The 20,124-nt window shown below is 48.4% G+C and overlaps 4 protein-coding genes across 4 annotated transcripts; 2 read left to right on the forward strand and 2 right to left on the reverse strand.

Annotated features, from left to right (window-relative positions):
- Positions 1 to 821: 821 nt before the first annotated feature.
- On the reverse strand, positions 822 to 2,663 carry FSST1_004214 (C2H2-type zinc finger protein; the record flags this gene model as incomplete). The annotated part of the gene is made up of 1 exon (XM_083230369.1): positions 822 to 2,663. The coding sequence occupies one exon, from the start codon at positions 2,661 to 2,663 to the stop codon at positions 822 to 824; it is 1,842 nt and encodes a 613-aa protein (XP_083087644.1).
- An 8,658-nt stretch (positions 2,664 to 11,321) lies between these two features.
- Positions 11,322 to 12,704, forward strand: FSST1_004215 (uncharacterized protein; the record flags this gene model as incomplete). Its single annotated transcript, XM_083230370.1, has 2 exons — positions 11,322 to 12,608; positions 12,660 to 12,704. 2 exons carry the CDS (start codon positions 11,322 to 11,324, stop codon positions 12,702 to 12,704), a joined length of 1,332 nt encoding a protein of 443 aa, XP_083087645.1.
- A 1,449-nt stretch (positions 12,705 to 14,153) lies between these two features.
- FSST1_004216 (major facilitator superfamily domain-containing protein) lies at positions 14,154 to 15,998 on the forward strand (the record flags this gene model as incomplete). The annotated part of the gene is made up of 3 exons (XM_083230371.1): positions 14,154 to 14,370; positions 14,425 to 14,472; positions 14,536 to 15,998. 3 exons carry the CDS (start codon positions 14,154 to 14,156, stop codon positions 15,996 to 15,998), a joined length of 1,728 nt encoding a protein of 575 aa, XP_083087646.1.
- Positions 15,999 to 17,964: 1,966 nt separating this feature from the next.
- FSST1_004217 (uncharacterized protein) lies at positions 17,965 to 19,476 on the reverse strand (the record flags this gene model as incomplete). Its single annotated transcript, XM_083230372.1, has 1 exon — positions 17,965 to 19,476. One exon carries the CDS (start codon positions 19,474 to 19,476, stop codon positions 17,965 to 17,967), a length of 1,512 nt encoding a protein of 503 aa, XP_083087647.1.
- Between the last annotated feature and the right edge of the window lie 648 nt (positions 19,477 to 20,124).

The raw sequence follows: 20,124 nt of genomic DNA on the forward strand, positions 1-20,124 counted from the left end.
CGCGTTGTGTTATGCAAAAGCTAAGCTATTAATGATGACGTCGTACCATAGGCAGTGCCATTAGTATCTTAGTGATTTGACACGTGAAATCAGAAGCTTCCATCTTCCATTATTATGTGCTGGTCAGGGGGGGGGGCCGTAGGCAGTTCGTTCCATCACCCAGACGAGACGGGAGCTCCGCTTGCATACTGGTATCTTACACAGTGTATGTCCACTCTTATTATGGACTGACAGTACTACCTTACCCAGTCTAGTACTCACTGAAACTCCAAATTCCAGTTGAGCCTCGGCATCGACGGGTAGGTACCTGGTAGCTTAGGAAAAGACTCACTTCTTCAAAACCAATACCGAACGCGTCAAATAGCAGCACAGGTAATCAACCCAATCTACATATTCTATTCAACAACTTGCAGTGTGCACTCCGCACTGTTCCGTGGCCTTAAACCAGATAGATTATCTATATACAAAGGTCTTCACTTTGCACAACTCCTCCCACCTATATTGGTAGACGAACGGTTCCAGCTGCCATGGGGCACGCTATCTCAACAGGCAGGCAATAACATATGATACACGGAAGAGGGTGGAAAAAAGTCCACAAGCCGGTCGTAACAGTCCCGTACCCTTTCTTTTGGCGTGGAGGTCCCTACCATCCACAGAGACAGACAATAACGGAGGAAAAAAAGAAAGAAAGCATGCTCCCATGACCCATAAACGCCTCCTTGAGCACCGTGCCAAACACTTCCCAAGGTAAAAAACAATAATGTAAAGGTCGTCTCAGTATACTTTGCTTTGCAACGACAGATGCAATAGCGCTTGCCCCCCTACACTTTGGCGACAGCCGCTGCCGCTGCGTCGCGCGTTTCAATCTGTTGTTTCAGGTCTGCAACCACATGGTCCAGAGTCGAAACCTTGTCTGTGAGCGCCTTAATCTTCTCTTCCAACGTCTGAACATATGCCCACACACTGGGATCACTTTGAGCAAACATGTTTCCGCTTTCGTTGGTAGACTGTGCGCCGCTCCCACTCCGCGTATGAGAGAATCCAGTCGAGCTGGGGGCAGCGAATTCGGGGTGCGAGAGTCCAGGAAGTTTCGGCCGAGACTGAGAGTTGTGTGGCGATTGTAAATCCGATGCCCGGCGTCCAAACTGTGCTTGTTGCAGCTGCTGAGTTAGGCTGGGTGAACGTTGACGCGCCAAGTTGTTGACTTCATGCCCCTGCACTCCAGGGCTCAAAGGTTTAGGACTTTCTGTTATACCAGTCTGGGAATACATGTTCGCATTTGCCGCCGCAACTGACGAGATCCCAGCGTTGGCGTTGTGCCCGGCAATATTGTTAGCGACAGGCTGCGACGAGTTGGAGTTCGTCTGATTTTGGTTGACATTGGGGGGATACAGACCCCCAGTTCCGGGTCGGGGGCCCGGAGGTGGATAAGTTCGAGCATGCGCGCCGTAGCCATCAGCTTGCGCTCCGGCAACATGCTGGGCCGTGATGCTCGGCAGGCTTTGACGTCTCAACTCTTCTTCTTCAGCATTATCATATGCGAGTCCAGACATAGCTGAGTCCTCAGCTTCAGCGATACTGTTCTCCAAATCATTGTCGTCGACAAAGCTACCCATGCTGGATCGCCGTCCAGCACAGCCACCAGCCCCTTTAGAATGACGAGCAAGAGCATCGCCACGAGCAAACTTTCGATCGCACTTAGGGCAGACATGAGGCTTCTCGCCAGTGTGTAATTTACCGTGCCGCTTTAAGTCATGAAGACGGCGGAAGCGCATTTGGCATTCGGTGCAAACATAAGGTTTTTCTTGGCTGTGTGTCAACAAATGGCTCTTAAGATTGTGATGGCGCGTAAACTCGGTGTTGCAGTAGGGGCATTTGTGCTTCTTGGAACCTGATGAGGTAGGAGACGTCTGACCGGGTGTGGGCATTGGGAAGCTCATGCCTCTAGTTGGAGTTTCTGCCAGATTTGCAGTAGCCTGAAGAGAGCCGGGGTACGACAGTGATCCAGGCTGGTGTCTCTCTTCCTGTCCGACTACTTGTTGCGATGATTGTTGATGCTGTTGTTGGTGAGGATCAACTTTGGTCGCGTCCACGTCCATTGGGGTCGGGCTCTCTGTGACAGGCACACCGACCAGACTGTTCGTGCTTTGTGGACTCGTCGCTCCATGCTCTTCAACCTGACTTGTCGCGGTTTGCGCCAGCGACACGGGATTTGATGCCTTTAGAGATGGGTCCATAGCTGCAGTTGGCGCTAGTTGAGGCGCGTCAACAGGGCGGCTCATAGCCTGAACACCTCCAGACATGAGTGAAGTTAAAACCCTGTGACCAGGGTTGTCGCTTGTGGGCGCTGGGCCTCGTGTCCCGTCGTCGTTTTCGTCGACCTCGCGTCGTCGGCGCTCGTCCTCAAGGGCAGCCGCTGCAGTCAAAGGCGTCGGGGAAAGGCTGGACGCGAGAGCCAGGCGGGCGGACTTGGCAGGTGACCCAAGACCCAACAGACCCTGGGACTGCGCGGCGAGCGAGCGCGGCGATGAAGGAGACGGTGAGCGAGGCCGCTTGAGTAGCCTGATAGCTGCGTCGTCTGAAGGGATGATAGGAGGGGTCGCCTCTGTGCGCGTTGAGGGCGGGGGATCGATCGCGGTAAAGGCGGAGGCGTCCGATGCCATAGAGGCAACTATGAGCCAGGTAATTGGAAAAGTCAAAAGTGAACCGGATCCAACATGCGATCAATTTCGAGGTTTCGTCGTCGCAACAGCCTTGGGTCAAAGGCACATATCGGGGCGTGATAGATTAATGTGTGGCTGGAGAACGTGGCGAGAGCTGATATTTTTTCCCCCGGGTTGAAAGGTCAGAGAGGCGAGTGAGGCAGCAAAGCAAGCACTGGGTGGGCTGGACGGTTTACGCAGTGGGCAGTGAGTGGCTTAGGCGAGGAATGCAGGAGACAGAATTGAGGCTCGACAAACCGGCTGTAGCGTGCAGAAGCAACAGTTTAAGTTAATTTGAAAGGGGAAAAGTACACAGTAAATTGAACCGTGAGGATGGTCGACGGTAATGACGATGTAGTACCGGAGGAGAGTTGGTGCAAGGTAGACAGACGTAGACGTAGAGGGAGGTAAGTGAACAAGGCGAGGCGAAGATGAGCGATGGGCGATAGTGAGGGCCTCTGAAAGTGGGCAAGTGGGTGATGGCATTATATGATTGGCTCGCTGCGTAAAGAGTATGAGCGAGTGGGGTACGTAAGAGGGAAAGAGCAGTAGCGGAAGTGTGAGTGGGCGTGTGTCAGTGGATTGTTGACAGCTGCCGGGCTGGTTCCTTCCAACAAGGCCTGTCCTCCACTGTCTCTCAGGTGGGATCGTGCCAGAAACCTGGTAGGCAAATAACACCCTGCCACCTATCAAGGAGCTGTTGGTATGTACAAAGCAGGTACGTAGTAGATACTTGTTCATTAAAGCTGCCAGCTCTCAAGATTAATTGGAACAAAAGTTACCGGCTGATAACCAGCAGGCTTTTTACGAAAGTAAACCAACAACCTGAAACATATAACTTTATAATATCAGTATGGCGACGAAACAGATATCAGCATCCATGGTACGGATTTGTGACCAGGATTACGTTCCGAGAAACTAGCAAAAAACATTAGTGACGCGACAGCCACTGATATTAAGAGGCAGTAAAAGTGCATGCCTGGTTGGGAACGGAAGAGAAGACAACCACACGTTCACAGCCCAAAGAAAGAAGCAGTGAGGGCAAAAACGGACAGAAGTGGGGAGATGCGATTACGTTTCTGGTATGAAGTGACGGGCTAGAAACGTGCTGGGGAGAGGTCTAACTGGAAATGACTGATTTTTGTTTCACGGTACTTTGACGTCAGGTACCGTTGTTCCCTACAGGTCTGGGCTTTTGAGGAAACATTGAAATGGTCTGCCAGCCAAGGGAGCTTTGTCTTTGGTCTATCAACAGGCTGTTTCGCTGTGCATCCCGCGGGCCATCACGATCCTACAGGTCCATCATCGGAGATGTCTTAATCGGCGAGCCCTTCGCACTCCCACAACCAATATCTCTTGCTTGTCTGACTGGCTTCGTCGAAGTTGGGTTTTGAAGTGTCATTCTCATAGGGCAGACTGGGGGAGCATCATTAACATGTCTCCGCAAGGGATGGACGGGAAACGGGAGGAGGGTCGAGAAGTTAATACAGGCCCTCCTCCTCTCCCACCATGGTGGAAATGACGATGGGTGCTCTGTTCTAGCCTCCTCACAGGTCAGCATGGGCATGTCGGTACTTTGTTGAAGAGTACATATAGCTCTCGGATGACCCGATGACTACCTTAGGGTCCTGTAGAATGACAAGGTAAACAGGTTCCACGACGAGGCAGCATGTCACTGCTCTATCGTAGATTGAGAGGCGGATCGAGTGAACCCGAACGGTAGAAACAGAAAAGGGAATAGGTATTACTGGAGGATGTTAAAGGCTTGCCCATCACCCATGCTACCTATAATAGCATTCGACTGTTCGCCAGCGGGAAGACATGAGTACTACGGCTCGAAATTACAGCAGAGCTAGTACTCGGTTTTCTCATATCAACAGCCATTAGTTCAACTATTTCCTCGGACTTTCAGAACCCAACACCAGTGAGCCAGATGAACCATTACGGCTATTCCAGTCTATTGATGCGCCCCAGCTGATGGCTCATACACATTCTCTACATACGTACAAATACGTAGCGATTAGTCTACTTGGCATCCTGAGCCACGGCCACAGGTCTTCTTTGAGACCTGTTCAGGACCAGGGGCAACACAGCTGAACCAATCCTGGTTTAACTTCCCTCAGGTGAGTCGAGAGGTGGCGGTGCACTCAAGCATTAGAAATGGGGCCTCAGATCCATGAACCCGACGGACGACCCGTTAGCATTGTGGCACCCCCGGTGATGCTTAGCTCTGGTGTCTAGGGTGTGTGTGAAAGACTAGGAGTTTCTATCACTGGTTGGTTTGTTTATTGAATAATGGTGTGGCTGATCCTAGCAGCTACCTAGGCCCTGCCCCCCTGCTCCGCCACTTCCGTCGTCACTGATGCCTTTTCTGTTCTTCCAGACGACCTTCACAGCTCGTGTTCAAGAGGCTGATGAATGACAAAACTTGGAAGTCTCTAGATATCAAAGCTTTTTTTTCGGATCGAGATACGCCACGTTGTGCGCCACTCTTGTACAGAGTGCTCACGTATCAGGTTCTCGATCGAATCATAGATTCTATTCCCTTCCTCTCATCATCATCATCATCATCGCGATCGTTTCGTAACAAGCCGCCTCATGTCAAGCAGCAAGTCAGTCAGTATCCATAGCCAAGTCCAATATGCCTCGGGAAGGCTTCAAATTATGCGCTGATCTTACCAGCATTTCCCCAATTCTCGAGGCTCTAGCGCCATTTTCACCGTCAACGTCACAGTGATCACAACAATCCCGCCCACTTGTTGCTGTGGCTGTGAGACATTGGGCTTAGGGAGGTTCGGTTCACCGGAAACGACTGTATTCGCCTGGCGCTTGTCACACCTCCTGGAGCTTCCTCCTCTTCTTCTCTCCGACAATTCGCAATTTGAATATCAAACTTGTTGGCCGGTAATCTCGTCAATGTTTGTTTGTCTTGCCAAACGCTTACCAGCGGGAACGAGGGATGTGTGCCTACAGTTCGTTGACCACATTTATGTTCAGTACAGTAGTATACGGATACAGGCAGGCCCGACACTTTGGTCTGGGCATCCACTGATCTGCGTGCCTACATTGAATCTGCACGCCAGTTTGCTTTTGCTTTTATTGTTGCCTTTGAGACCTTCTTCTTGTTCTTCTTGTACAAGAAAGGGAAAATATGTATGCCCACATCAGCCAGCCTCGTGATGCCATTTGCATTGAACGCACCGCATCACCTGTGTAAACAAGGCAACGATTTATTGGATTGTCCTCTTCACTTCAGCTGTCAAAGATATGAAGATCAGCCTATCAAGTTTTCCAAATTGCCGTGGCGTTTTTTATAATAGCTACAGGGTAATGAACTAAAGCGTTCACAGCTATCATGTACTACTTACTATAAACAAGGAACATGTAGTAGTTTATGTATTCTCTATATTCGCCCCTGTTTCACCGAGTTGTCTTTACTTTGTGTATTGTGAATCATCGTGCAGATTTTTTGGGATCGCTAAATCGACTGCCACTGTGCTCTTCAATCTCTTAATTTACTTCTTCAAGGTTTTAGTTGATGCCTTTTCTTTCGGGGTTAAAGCAGTACAGTATAAGTATTAGCCATTGTGCGAAGCATGTGGCAACTATCATTCATGCTATCACATCCACATCGCGGCGGTCTAGTCTATGTCGGCCGCGTCGAGTCAGTTTGTGACTCGATCCATGATAGTTTGGCACTTAGATCAAGTTCAGTGACTGATTTCATCGTAATGCTGGTGGGACACGAGTCTGGCCCTGAGTGTTCATTCCATTGAGTACGAATCTGAATCGTCCGGGCCGCATATGTGTGGCATCTGGGAACAAAACCCATTCCAATCGTTCCACTCCAAGGCATGGGACCGCCTAATCTATGTATATGGCTCACATTGTTCTTCTCCTTCTCCCTTTCTTCTTTAGTAGAGCCGTTGTCCTAGCCGGCAGTTACTGCAGGTTGTCTTAGTTGAAACACCATTGCGCCATCCACAAACTGGCTAGACGTATCACATTCTGCCATCTGATTCGTATCAGTCTTTGTGGCTGTTTCTCCATTTTATTAGTTGTCCATCTATCTAAGATGAGAGCTTGTGTTGTCAGTTGACTGAGATAATTCGTTGAATAATTCGTACTTCCATTTGGTTGGCGCTAGTAAGCCATATCATTGGCGATTCCTGACAACTTGTACATGTGTTACTGAGCGACAAGAAACATGAAGAGTAGTTAAGACATGCAAGTTGTTTGTGTTCGCTTCAGAGTATAAACCTAGGGAATTGAATATAGCTGGATCGGGTTGTCAGCATTTCGTCACTTTCGGGAAGTACGTGTATAGGGTATGTATGTTTGATGCCATTCCGAAAGTAAACTCGGACGGTCCAACAGTTAAACAAAACATTCGTTCTCGTACTACAAACTTATCGCATAACTAGGCAGGGCCTGGATCGATTATGATTTATCTCTGACAATTCAATCGCCAGAAAACATGCAGGACTGACTGTTACGTGCAGACAGTGATCTGTCCGCATTGCTCCGAGGCAAACAAAGAAATTGACAATGTGTGAAAAAGCAAATTGACGAGACCACCCCTCTCTATCCCGGTATATTGGGAAAAAAAAACGGCTGAAAAACATCGACCCGTCCCATGACCAGAATATGCCTCGATATTGATCATCACTTTGCGTTAGAGTAACGTCTCGTAGCAGGAATGACCCCTTTGGATAAACGTAAACTTGCAACATTGAAAACAATATCAGATATGCTTTGTACCCCCAGATTGCCAACCTTGCGTCCGCTGAACAATACTGGCCAACCTATCAAGGGATGGTCCTACTATGTGAATATTGACAGGCGCATAGTCCGGCGATGCTATTCATGTTGAACATGGAAAATGAAGCGATTGATTGCATCGTATGGCTATTTCCGCGTACGCTATGGTCTTGTATTCTTAGTCCACGCGGCATGGCATTAACTTCCTACTAAGTGATAATTACTGCGACAAAACGAAACAACGTGGCGGCGGTCAAATCAACCACAGGTAACCTATTCAAAAGAGCTGGCGTGTGCTACCGAGTCGAAAATATCAATCCGGCGGATCGTGGCATGATAACAACGGAATACAGTCAATGTAAGGGAGTATGTAGGAAAAGTGGGGAGAAGGGAAAGGAGAACCGCAGATGAATAACTTGCTGTGTTCGCTAGACATTGTTGAACAAAGCATCGTGCTTGTCTATAGCGCTGTAGCCGCATGACCGAGGTTTGTGTGACTGTCGAAAGATGGTACCACTGGCGTAAAGGACAAAGAAGCAAAAAAAAAAACAGCAACGGCGGCAACAACAATGCATAACGACAATGGAGATGATCTTTAGAGCTTCAGCTTTGGAAGAGTTAGGAGAGACAAATATGAATCAACCCACCTGGCGGCAAGAGATCAACAATCAAGACATGAGTGACGAGGTCAGCGTCCTCGCGTTCAACTATTGTGACTGAGCTAACCACGTAGTTATATCATGGATAAGAAACAGTAATGTCAGCCGGCCTTGATGTTATGTCTGGAGTGGGGGCAGAATAGAAGCTTCTGATCAGAAGCCAGGAATGCGGTTGATCGTGAACGAGCGAGTACGCGTCATGAGACTATTACGGATATGAATCTGAATCAGAACAATGGATGTTTGAGCTTATCATCGAGCCTCATTAAACAATCGCCAATTGGAACAATGGAAGCGGTATTGTCAACGGCAATAGGAGGTAGGTATCCGTAGATCGTATGTACTCTGTACTAAAACGAAGATCATGCTTATTGTTCGCGGCTATCAATCGAGATGAGTCTATTGGGACAATTCGCTACTATGATTGGCTTTTCTTTTCCTTTTGAGCTTGAAACGGCTAACAACCAGCCAGAAGAACTCTGTGTTCATTGGAGCTAACCACAACAAGGTAGCGCAGCTGTGCTGTATAATACTGTAAATCAGTAGCGAGCTAATATCCGGAAGCAAATGCAGCTCAGGGTTTTCGCTAATGTGAGTTCCCCTGAAGAACCCAGATGAATGAAGCGTGATGTATCCGTATAATAGGCAGAATTGGCGTAAGTTGAAACTCCGTAGCTTGCCAAGGTTGGCTTGTATCAATATCACGGCCTAGTACCTGATGGATGTACTTCCCTGCGATATTTGTCTCTGTGTCCGTGATGAAAACGAAAATTGTAAGCAACAGGGACTTGTTGATGTGAGACTCTTCTTAAAACCCGTCGATAGCTACGAGTTTTCATTTTACCCGTGATGTACAGCAGATCAGATCTGGCCAGCGTTCGATCGGATGGCACGAAAGACTACCAACTGAGCATAAGTTACTGGCCAAGACGCGCCAGTTTTAAACTGGCTGGAAGCCAAGCATCTAACAATCCGCGCTTAGACAGTGGAAAGGGGGGGCCTGTGTCTGATGCGTGGTACGTAGCACCCCCACTGCTGTACGAAGCGCCGTATCGTGTGATTTTATTTGTTCAAAGGGCCGGTTACTGTGATAGAGATGAGAGAGTAGCGGTATAGACTGCGTCGTCGTCGTCGTCGTCGTCGCAAGCCATAATAGTAATAGATCCCTTTTAGCCAGGGACTAATCTCATCATGTCCAGAGCTAGAAGTTAGATGATCTAAAAGAGTTCGAAAGACGGGGATCTGCTCATCGCAATTTATGACATGACGACGACTGGACGATAACGATGCCAGGCAAATGAGCTGATGCAAATGACAATGTATTCACCTCCACACACGAACAAACAAAGCCTTCAATACTCTGTATGTGCTCAGCCATGAGTGGTACGTAAGGCGCATGCAACCAGCGACGGGCCAAGGAACCAAAAAAGAGACTGGTTATCACCGACAGGAACAATTGTCTTGGAAAATCTTGATATCGTCTCAGGTGCAAGAAAGCGAGAGTGAGAAACATGTACGTACTGAATACTAACCGAATAAGCTGCATTTTTCTATGCGCGGGTAATAGTTAGGAAACAACTGTCGATCCCGTAATAAGCAAGGCAGGTTTCTATGCATTGATCCCTACTTCCTTTGTCTTTTTAAGGTTGTGTGTGATCTTTTGGCAGGAAGGTAGTTGAGGTGACTTGTTTTGGCAGGTGTGTTTTGACTGCGCCTGGTTCCTGAAATTGAGTCTTTGAGATGGAAGCTTTGTCCAACCGAAATCTGCCCAGGATGGAACATCCGACATGTTCATGTTGGTTAACGAGGGTCCAGGGAGTACAGAGATGGACCTTGGTCAAGTCATTCCATCCAATCATAGCAAGTGCTAGACAGGTAATCTCCCTGTACTGGGAAGTCGTAAATTTAGCGGCCACTAGCACCAATAGATGGCTTAGCATGAATTTCCATAACAGTAGCCTCGCATCAATCTCGTCAGGTACCCCTGAACTGTCGTTGGTCTGGTAGTCTGGTCTGGCGTCTTCACAACCTAACCTATTTCCCCTGGATATTCGTAGGCCTCCCCTGGACATGGAAAGACGGTCACCCTCGACTGCCTGGACAACTCTGTAAATAGAAACTCCCTTGACTGAGCCAAGAAAAACCATGACCCCAACGTACAGAGTATCCGTACCGACGCTGGAACTGATGCTAGCCTAATCGAGGAACATGCTACTCTTTCTGGTATTCTCACTTGGTATCATGTCTTACTCCTCGATACCTCAGAGCGTCTGTTTGCATCCCAGGCCTTAATGTTTGTTTGACCGGGTGCGCATTCATGACAATGGACGTCCCGACATGACCTGGCTTTTTCGGGTTCATGGATGGCAATCTCTTCTGGATCCTTGCTTTAGTTTCTCTTGGGACTTGGACTTAATCACCCCCTGCTCCTTACCTTACCTTAGTCTGCCCCCTTCTCCCCCAGTCCCTGGTCCCCATCAAGACTCTGGGCCTCTGTTCATTCTTATCCCCTTTCGTCTCCGTTGACCCCAGGCGCATTGTTCCTTTTGATTTCCTCGTGCGCTCTTTACCTGCCAACTGAGAGTTTCATCTTTACTCACTCTCTTCCACACTCATTTATACAATTGTTTTTGTGTTTCTGGCCTTTTTGCCTCACCACGTTCGCTTTTACAGCAGTCGCTCACTTTAATCGACGGATTTGATCTTGATTTCAAGTCATTCTTCAGAAAAAGGTTAGTGTTTATCTTCAAATCAGAAGGAGTCGTCAATTTCCCATGGGCAACCGCGGTCGATCAAGGAACGTGATACCAGAAGGACGGAGACGAGAATAAGGACAGACGTGAAAAGAATGAACGAAACCAAACATGAGAACCACCCAGAAACGAGAAATGTCGGTGAACAAGCGTCAGAAAAACAACCAACTTGACGGACGACGGCTGGTTATCACCAATGATTTACCAGAGAAGAGGCACAGACACGCAAAGAACAATAGCAAAGCAAATCAAATCAACAACGGCATTCATACCCCTAACAACTAGGTCTCCTCGTCCGCTTGGCAGTCAAAATAGGGCGCATTTGTTTCGACCTGGCTGTGGGAACTCGACGACGCATTGCAATTACTATACCCGTTGTTGAAACTTAGAAAGCTAATCAAGATCCTAGATATTATAGTTGCATCACCACGCCATATACCGTTACCATGAAGAACCTCATCACTTACACCCTTGCGGCCACGCTTGCCGCCGGCGCCACCGCCCAGCACCACAACCACCAGCACATGCACGCTCGTCGTCACGCTGGATCCAAGGTCGAGAAGCGCAGCCCCGATGTTATCACCGAGTATGTTGTCGGTGCCACTGAGACTGTCTACGAGCTTGCTGGTAAGGAAATTGACATCGACGCCGCCAAGGCCGGTCTGAACGGAGGTAACCTCGTCATTGTTGGCGAGTCTAACCCAACCTACGACGCTCCCGTTGCTCCTCAGACCCCTGCTGCTCAACCTGAGCAGTCTACACAGCCCAAGAAGGAGGTCGGCGCCCAATTCTACGAATCCAAGACTGTCGAGGCTTCTACCGCCGTTGCTGAGCCTACCTACTCTGCTCCCGCCGTCGTCAAGCCCACCAAGCCCAAGACTGAGAAGCCTAAGACTGAGAAGCCTAAGACTGGTGGCTCCACCTCTGGTTTCACCGGCACTGGCGCCGGTGTCGACAAGAAGTTCAAGAGCGGCGAGGTTGACTGCGACACCTTCCCCTCCGAGTACGGCGCTGTTGCTCTTGACTGGCTCGAGCTCGGTGGCTGGTCTGGTATCCAATATGTTCCCGACTTTACCCTCTCATCTACCAGCATTTTCAAGATTGCCACCGCTATCAAGGGCGAGGGCTGCACTCCTGGAGCTATGTGCTCTTACGCCTGCCCTGCTGGTTACCAAAAGACCCAATGGCCCTCTGCTCAGGGTGCCGATAAGGAGTCTGTTGGTGGTCTTTACTGTAACGAGAACGGCAAGCTCGAGCTGACCCGTGAGGACTTCGACACTCTTTGTGATGCTGGTGTCGGTGGTGTCTCCATCCAGAACGACCTCGACGAGGATGTCGTCACTTGCCGAACTGATTACCCCGGAACTGAGAACATGGTCATCCCCGCTCTTGCCAGCGCTGGTAGCTCCGTCAACATCTGCAACCCTGCCCAAGACAAGTACTATGTCTGGGATGGCTCTGGCACCTCTGCTCAGTACTATGTCAACAAGAAGGGCTACAGCATTGAGGATGCTTGTGTCTGGGACAGCCCCAAGGGCAAGGACGCTGGTAACTGGTCTCCTGTTGTCCTCGGTGTCGGCCAAGCTGCCGACGGCAACACCTACATCTCTATCTTCCAGAACCTGCCTACTAGCACTGCCTTACTCGATTTCAACATTGAGATCAAGGGAGATGTTAACACTAAGTGCTCTTACGTTAATGGAAAGTGGAGCGAGGGCGGATCTGGCTGCACTGTAAGTTATACTCTCAAATCGAAACGAGCTATATACTGACCAATTTTATAGACCACCATCCCCAAGGGTGGCAAGGCTGTTATCCGATACTTCTAAACAAAAGTAATTTTTACTTATCGAGTAGGATGTGCGTTTTGGAACTTCTTTGTCAATATTCTGGGTGGCAGAGCTCAGGGCCTTTCGGCTGCAGGTCACGAACGAGCCCGAGTAGCGGAGTATCCCGCTGCTCGCACGAGCGAGGCTCCCCCTTTTTGAGCTGGTTAAAATATTTTAGGTGCTGTCTGGATAACGAAAAGGACCGATATTTAATTCGATAACCGATCTTGGTTGTCCAATTGATGTTGGGTCTTTTGCCAGCCTTACTTGTTTTTTGCGATTTATTGCATATGTCAGCACGTACTTATACATTGCATTTTGGATTGTGTCTTGTATAGTGCACTTGTCACGAACCGACTATGCCTTGAATCATTGTGTGGCGACGAACGAGTATAGCCAGCGATTGCGATCAACTTTTGCATTGGGAGGAGCCCGCGCGGCGTTTTATACCCCGAAGAGAGGGCGGTGTGAGAATCTCTCGGAGCATCAACGATATCAAGTGGTTGACGCCGTTGGGTCCTGGAATAGATGCCGCTCTTAGAGTTTAGCTTGTCTATGTAATGTATTTGGATTGGATAGTGTATTGTGTCTTTCTGATATGGGTAATTGAAATATTCTGTTGCCTTTGCTGCTCATGTCCATGAAATAATTGAGTTACACTTGATACATGTGGTTGTCGCCGGTTAGGATAGGCTTTTGCCGTTCCATTATGTGAATTGTTATCCCCAGACGCCATTGCCGATAGCTTGTTTTAGCCGGCTCTGCCGTGCTGCAAGTACAACATACCCGCTAGTTAAACTCGGGCTGCCAACCAACATTGAGCATCTTGCATTGTTATTGCTGCATGTGACCCTCAATCGAACCAATCCCTCTTCACTGTCGTCCTAAATAGATGAAGGGTGGTATCATCGGTATCATCGGTACGGCTGGTGTCTGATGGTTCTGGCATAGCAATTCGCTGTTGAGCTGTTGTTGGCTTAACACCTACCTAGGCAGTGGAATTTGTGTCTCGTATCAATCAACAGCTCTGGGTTGTTGAGACAATAAAAACGAGCAGAGGAAAGAGAGCAGATGCGGCTGAAAGGTGCAGACGGTAATAACAGTAGAGGGGAGGCTCAACATGGAGATATTGGATGTACAGGGCTTGGCTGCAGCTCAGCGTCGTATTTGTTAGTGACAAAACAAGTCACTGGATATCACCAGGCAATGATAAAAGATAGGCAGCTAAGTTGACGGTGCCGCTAAAGAAGCGTTACTGCAGCCTGCCATCTGGTAGCGCATCATGATCCCATGCCTCTATCGTCATCGACCCCACACAAGTTTTACCCGGTGTCCTTTTAAATACACAGTCCAAGCCTTTCTTTCTCGGCGTTGACTTGGAGCTGCCCGCTGGAGTTTTCTCTCTTCATCTACGGTTCTTTCAAACTTCCGACATTTAAGATCGAGAAAATGTCGCTGAACCGAGTCCAAAGCATCGAGACGCTGACGGCTCCACCTGGCCATCATGGGGCTTCTATTGAGAGAAGGGGCAGCGATGCGAGTCTGAGGGTTCGGCGGTTGACATTTAATCCTGTACCGCAGGACTTTGAGACTGCATCGTTGAGGCCGGATGACCAGCCTGCTGAGACTGTTGGTGCTTTCGAGGTCCCTTCATGGAAGAGATTGCGTAAGTTGCCACTTAAATGATAGTAATACATTGAGCGCTAACGTGTAAGCCCAGTCCAGATTGCTGCTGCTGTTGTACACTGTCTCTTTGCAGCAGGCATAGGTCAGTACTGACCTTCTCAGTCTTGGAAACGAATTTTCAAAGTGATTGACTGATACCGAATAGTTTTCGGCTATGCTGCTATCAAACCCGTCCTCAAGCTCGAAGGCGCATATTCTGATATCTGCAAGGCTGCCATCCACCAACGCTCGACAAGTCATGTAGGCGCCATTTCTGACGATCCGCATAACACGTGCGTTGAGATCAGACTGAACCTGATGTTCACAGTCGCCGCCGTTTTTACGAATGTTGCCGCTCTGCCTGTAGGAGTGATCCTTGATAACTATGGTCCTCGTGTCTGTGGGTTGTTAGGATGCCTCTTTTTGACCACAGGCGCATTACTCATGGCTCATGCCCAGTCCCTACCGTTCGATGGACTTCTACCAGGTTATCTGTTTTTGGCACTTGGAGGTCCATTCACCTATATTTCGTCGTTCCAGCTCTCAAACGCTTTCCCGCGACACTCTGGACTAATCCTAGCACTTTTGACCGGCGCATTCGACTCCTCAAGCGCACTGTTTCTTGTTTACCGTCTTATATATAACGCCACTAATGGGGCCTTTACTTTGCACCGCTTCTTCCTCTTTTATTTAGTTGTCCCGATATTAATCTTCGTCAGCCAGATTCTAATCATGCCAGGCCAATCTTACAAGACGGTTGGAGAACTTGTCGACCAAGCCGCTGAGGCGGATGATGATATCATTATCCACTCAACTACAAGCACGCAGCAGGAAATTGACGAGCATACGGCCCTGCTACGCGATGAGCGTCGTGAGGAAAGAGAGCGGCGCGAAGCCGTGGTACACGACATCGAGAACCTCTTGGGATCAGCCAAGGGCGATGACCAAGTTGAAGCCAGTGAACGAAAACATGTTGCTTCGGGAGTATGGGGAGTTCTTCATGACTGTACTGTCATCGAGCAGATTAGGTCTCCTTGGTTTATACTCATCTGTCTTTTCACTGTTGTGCAGATGACACGAATCAACTTCTTTGTCGCTACCATCCGACCACAGTACGAGGCTATTTTTGGCGACCGTGAACGCGCAGTCAGGGTCAATACCTTCTTTGATGTGGCCCTCCCAGCCGGGGGGATCTTTGCGATTCCTTTCATTGGGACAGCTCTTGACCATGTCAGCACTGTTCTTGTGCTGTCAGCTCTTGTGGCATGCGGAACGCTCATTGGTATTCTGGGCGTATTGCCTTTTGAGTGGGCAGCATACACTGGAATTATCCTCTTCGTTCTATACCGTCCGTTTTACTACACTGCAGTGTCTGACTACAGTGCCAAGGTGTTTGGTTTCCGAACCTTTGGAACCGTGTACGGTCTCATCATCTGCCTCTCTGGCCTGCTCAACTTTTCACAGTCTGGCCTCGATATTCTCTTTCACCAGACCTTTAATGGCAACCCAGTACCCGTCGATATCATGCTTCTGGTTATTGGCCTGGTTGTAGGGGTATCACTTGTTGTCTTTGTAGCAATGGAGCTTCGCAAGATGCAGCAAAAGGCCAGAGCGGGTATATCTCAATGAATCAGGATCGATGAGTCAACGAAACCCCAACTTCGATTTTGTTTCTATAGAGGGTTTACCTGTTCAGTGTTTCTAAGCTTATCCTAAGACCTAAGAGTTGGCCACTTGATTAACACACTTACTTAGCACCTACGAGAGATAGGCTTTGGATGGTAAAACATATTTTTAAACTGACCCATGTGGCAACGATATTGCCCTCTGTAGCAAGTGATGTGGATATTTAATAGACGTCCGTTCTGGTCGCCTACTAAGGCCCTTCAGCCCACGATGTACCTCCTCCAACTCCAGATTTTGAATGTGTATGTCTTCCTCAGGATGCAAGACGGCTGTACCAAATGAAACCAGTTTGGTCGCAAATTTCACGACTCTTAGAACACTGGAATAAAATAATCAGTCGAGAATTCATTCAAGGTTTCGCATTTTTCTAATGGCCCGCTTAAGGATAAGCATAACAAAAAGATGAGTGACCTTAATAGTGGCAGCCCAGAAATCCACCAGACAATCGCCATCGGTCATTCACCTGTTGGATACACTGATTTCAGAGGTCGCCCTGGCGGTGTATACATGTAGTCAAGAGGTTTAAATCATTGCAGCCAGTACCTTTTTCAAAGGCATCAGTGGTAAGGTTGAAGCGACAAGTATTGACTAAGATTCACCAGGTCAGGTACAGACAGTCTGATAAATGTTTCAGAGAACCTCTTGATGTTAAAAGGTTACTGACCCCACATTCCCCGCATTCCATGTCTCCTCATTATAGGGCAGAAAGGTTGGGGAAATACCTCCCACATGGCATAGATAGTCGTTCATCCACTTTCATTATCCAAATATCTGGACCCTTAAATTGCCCCCGTTTAACAACGGATGACCCCCTCAGTTACGTCCCTCCTTGCCATCCAGCCACTCATGGTCCAATTCTCGTCGGACACAGAGGATTCTATACTCAAATGTCTATACTGAATGCCACTCGAATCGCTCAACTTCTCCTAAAAGTCTCTCGTGGTTTCTGTCACAGTCACCAACGCAAACCCAATGGATCTAGAAACCTTCAACACTGATCGCTGAGATCAAAACGCTTTCTGCTTTTACATCAGCCGTAAATCGTCTGACAGAGTTGCCATATATTACGTTTACCTGCCTATGTTTTCATACAACTTGATGAGGGTAACTGACGCAACAGCGCAAGTTTATCTCCCCACATCCTGAATTTGATGAACTTGCACGCCAATAAAGGCCAGTTTCCCATTCAATACTGAATTTGGAGTCAGAGAGCTAAAAGGAGCAGCAGAATGGGTCGTGCGTTTTGCTCCAGCAGTTATGGTCTTGATTATAGCCAGTAACAAGACATTCGTCTTTGCGACCAGCGTCCATGGAGCTACCAAGAGCCAATGTGTGATTTGGGATGCTCAGCTACGAGAGTGCGAATGAGGGCCGATGTCAAGCGAATGTTTCTAGATTGCTGATTCAAGTGAGTAGCGAAAACTATATACCAAACATGAGATATGGATATCATAGGTGAGATAAGGGAGACTAAACGGTAAACTAGACAGGCATGGCAGATAAAAGCATAAATAGCGATGGACTAATCCTTGCCTATCACGTGTGTGAGCCACTCTGGGATGAGAGCAATGGCAACTCGCGGGCATTACCGGACTTCTAAACACAACCTCGATGGCTGTTCAGCAGCCTTTAGTAACTAACAATAGAAGTTTTGGCAATATATGGCAAAATCAGAGACCTGTAAGTGGACGACAGCAAAACATTTTGCGGTAAGAGCTTAGCTGAATCCTTATACAGGAACCACGTCCTTGGACAATGTAACACCCTCCTTGATCTGTTCAGCCAGACGGTCCAAATAAACTTCATCGACACCGCAAATGATTCGGCTCGTGCTTTTCCAGGTATTTTTAGTTGACCAGGACCGTCATATACTCTAACCCTGACATATTTATCTGAATGTTAAAAAGTCCTAAAGTTGCATTGCAGTTCCCCCTGCCCCTACTGCAGCCTCTCGTGCTTTGCGGACGACCTCGCCCCGTCGCTCTTCATTCTCCTCCTTGATCCGTTCCTCGACATCATCTCTGACACCACCGAGGTCGGGAGGTATCGTCTGGAACTGAACGCTTGGTGCTGCCTCCACGAAGCGAAGTTGTTCTGTAACGTGCTGCACAATTTCTTGCAAACGTTTCGGGGAGTTTCGATTCACTCGGGGTTCACCTAGGATTTGTTCCAGAGTAGGGAACAGAGTATCCTGTCGGAAATGATCGCGCCAGGGGGCATGCTCTGGAAGAATGGGGTTGATCTTGTCCTGGGCGTTGATAGCGATACTAGTCTCATATGTCCATGCCCTGGCCACGTTTCGGGGAGTATACCCGCCACCTCCAAAAAGAATCATGGGAATACCCATGTCCTTGCAGAACTTGACACAGGCTCCGTGACCTTGAACTTGAAGGTTGAAGCGACCAAGACGGTCACCGGCTAGAGAGTCAGCACCGCACTGCAGCGCGATGGCACCCGGTCGGAACTTTTCAACGATCTTGCCAATCACGGTATTGAATAAATGATCGTATTGTTCGTCAGTGATGCCATCATTCAAGGGCACATTGAAGGCATGGTGCGCACCGGGGTTGTGCTCACTCTTAGGACCGTTGTCATCAAGAGCGCCAGTACCAGGAAAGAAGTTGTTTGGGTCGTATTTATGAAAAGAGACAGTCATGACTCTATCAGTAGAGAAGAAGGCTTCTTCTACTCCGTCGCCGTGATGGACATCAATGTCAATGTACAAGACTCGGGGATAATGGCGAAGGAGTTGGAGAATAGCAATCACAATGTCATTGATGTAGCAGAACCCGGACGCTTCAGACCTCTTGGCGTGATGAAGGCCACCGCCCCAAGAGATGGCGATATCAGACTGCTTCGAGCAAATCTTTCTGGCCGCATCAAGGGACCCGCCAGCGGACAAAGAACAATAGTTGAATAGGCCATCAAAGAGGGGACAGTCAGATCCACCCAGGTTGAACTTTAGGTCGACTCCTTGGTTTTCGAGATCTCGAGGTACTGGCTCAGGCAGTACTGTGCCGAGAAAGTCCAGATAGTCCGAGGAGTGAAACTCGGCGAGTTCCTCGTACGTGGCCGACCTGGAGATATAATTGTCCATGGCGAAAGACATGCCGTAAGAGTAAATGAGACTCTTGGAAAGAGTTAACCGCCAGGGTTTCATGGGATGAGTGACACCGAAGTGATGTTCCTCGATGTCCGGGTTACAGTGAAAGGATACATTGTATCCCTTGGGTCGGGTGATGCCGGACTCTTCGGCGAGACGTTTGCATTTGTTGTAGAATTTGGCATTTTCCATCTCACTGGCTAAGCCGAGCGGAGTATTGGAGTACTCTTCCACGAGAGAGTTGTCGCGATCATCGTCTGGTATATGTGGAAGATAGTTGGGCTTTGGTACCCGGTACCTGTAGGCATCTATATCCATTGCTACTAGAGTATAAGTGATCCCTTGTTGGGAATCTTTATGCAATATAGAATGTGATGCAGCTGATTGATGGATGAGTGGGTGGGCGACTGAGTAAGTTAGTTTTGTAAGCCCGGTGCGTTTCAAAGAACAAGTTTTGCACTATAATTTTGTGGTGGTTGAATAGAAAAGAAAACGCGTAGTACGGTGTTGCTAATAAATGACACTCGTGCAAAGTCGGTAGTTGAGCTGTGTGAGTTGAGTTGATGTAGCTGGTAAAATGAATGGCTTCAGATGTTTGAAGTCGAAAATGACAAATGCAAGCGGCAACTCTTAGCTAGCAGGCCTAGGCACTGAGGTAGGTGCGCTAGAGTCAGATTTGGTCACTGTAATGTGGGGAGTACCTGCTATGGAACCTTCCATAGTAGACTGATAAGTTCCCCCAGTGAAGCGAACAATGTTCTCGCTCTGAAACCCTTCCAATGCTTTCTCAATTTCAGAGACTTGCCGTTGGATGGAAATTGCCAGGAACCACCTGCAGATTCCACCATCTTGATCTATCTATACCGTATAAAGTCTACCTGTCAATGGCAGCCCAGACTTGTGGCTGCAGCATGTGGCGGTGATTGAAAGGCTGGCGCTGAAGGGATTAAACGTCACTTGACCTCT

This window comes from Fusarium sambucinum, chromosome I (assembly GCF_050947815.1).
Source record: "Fusarium sambucinum isolate potato_lamoka chromosome I, whole genome shotgun sequence".
Taxonomy (NCBI): domain Eukaryota; kingdom Fungi; phylum Ascomycota; class Sordariomycetes; order Hypocreales; family Nectriaceae; genus Fusarium; species Fusarium sambucinum.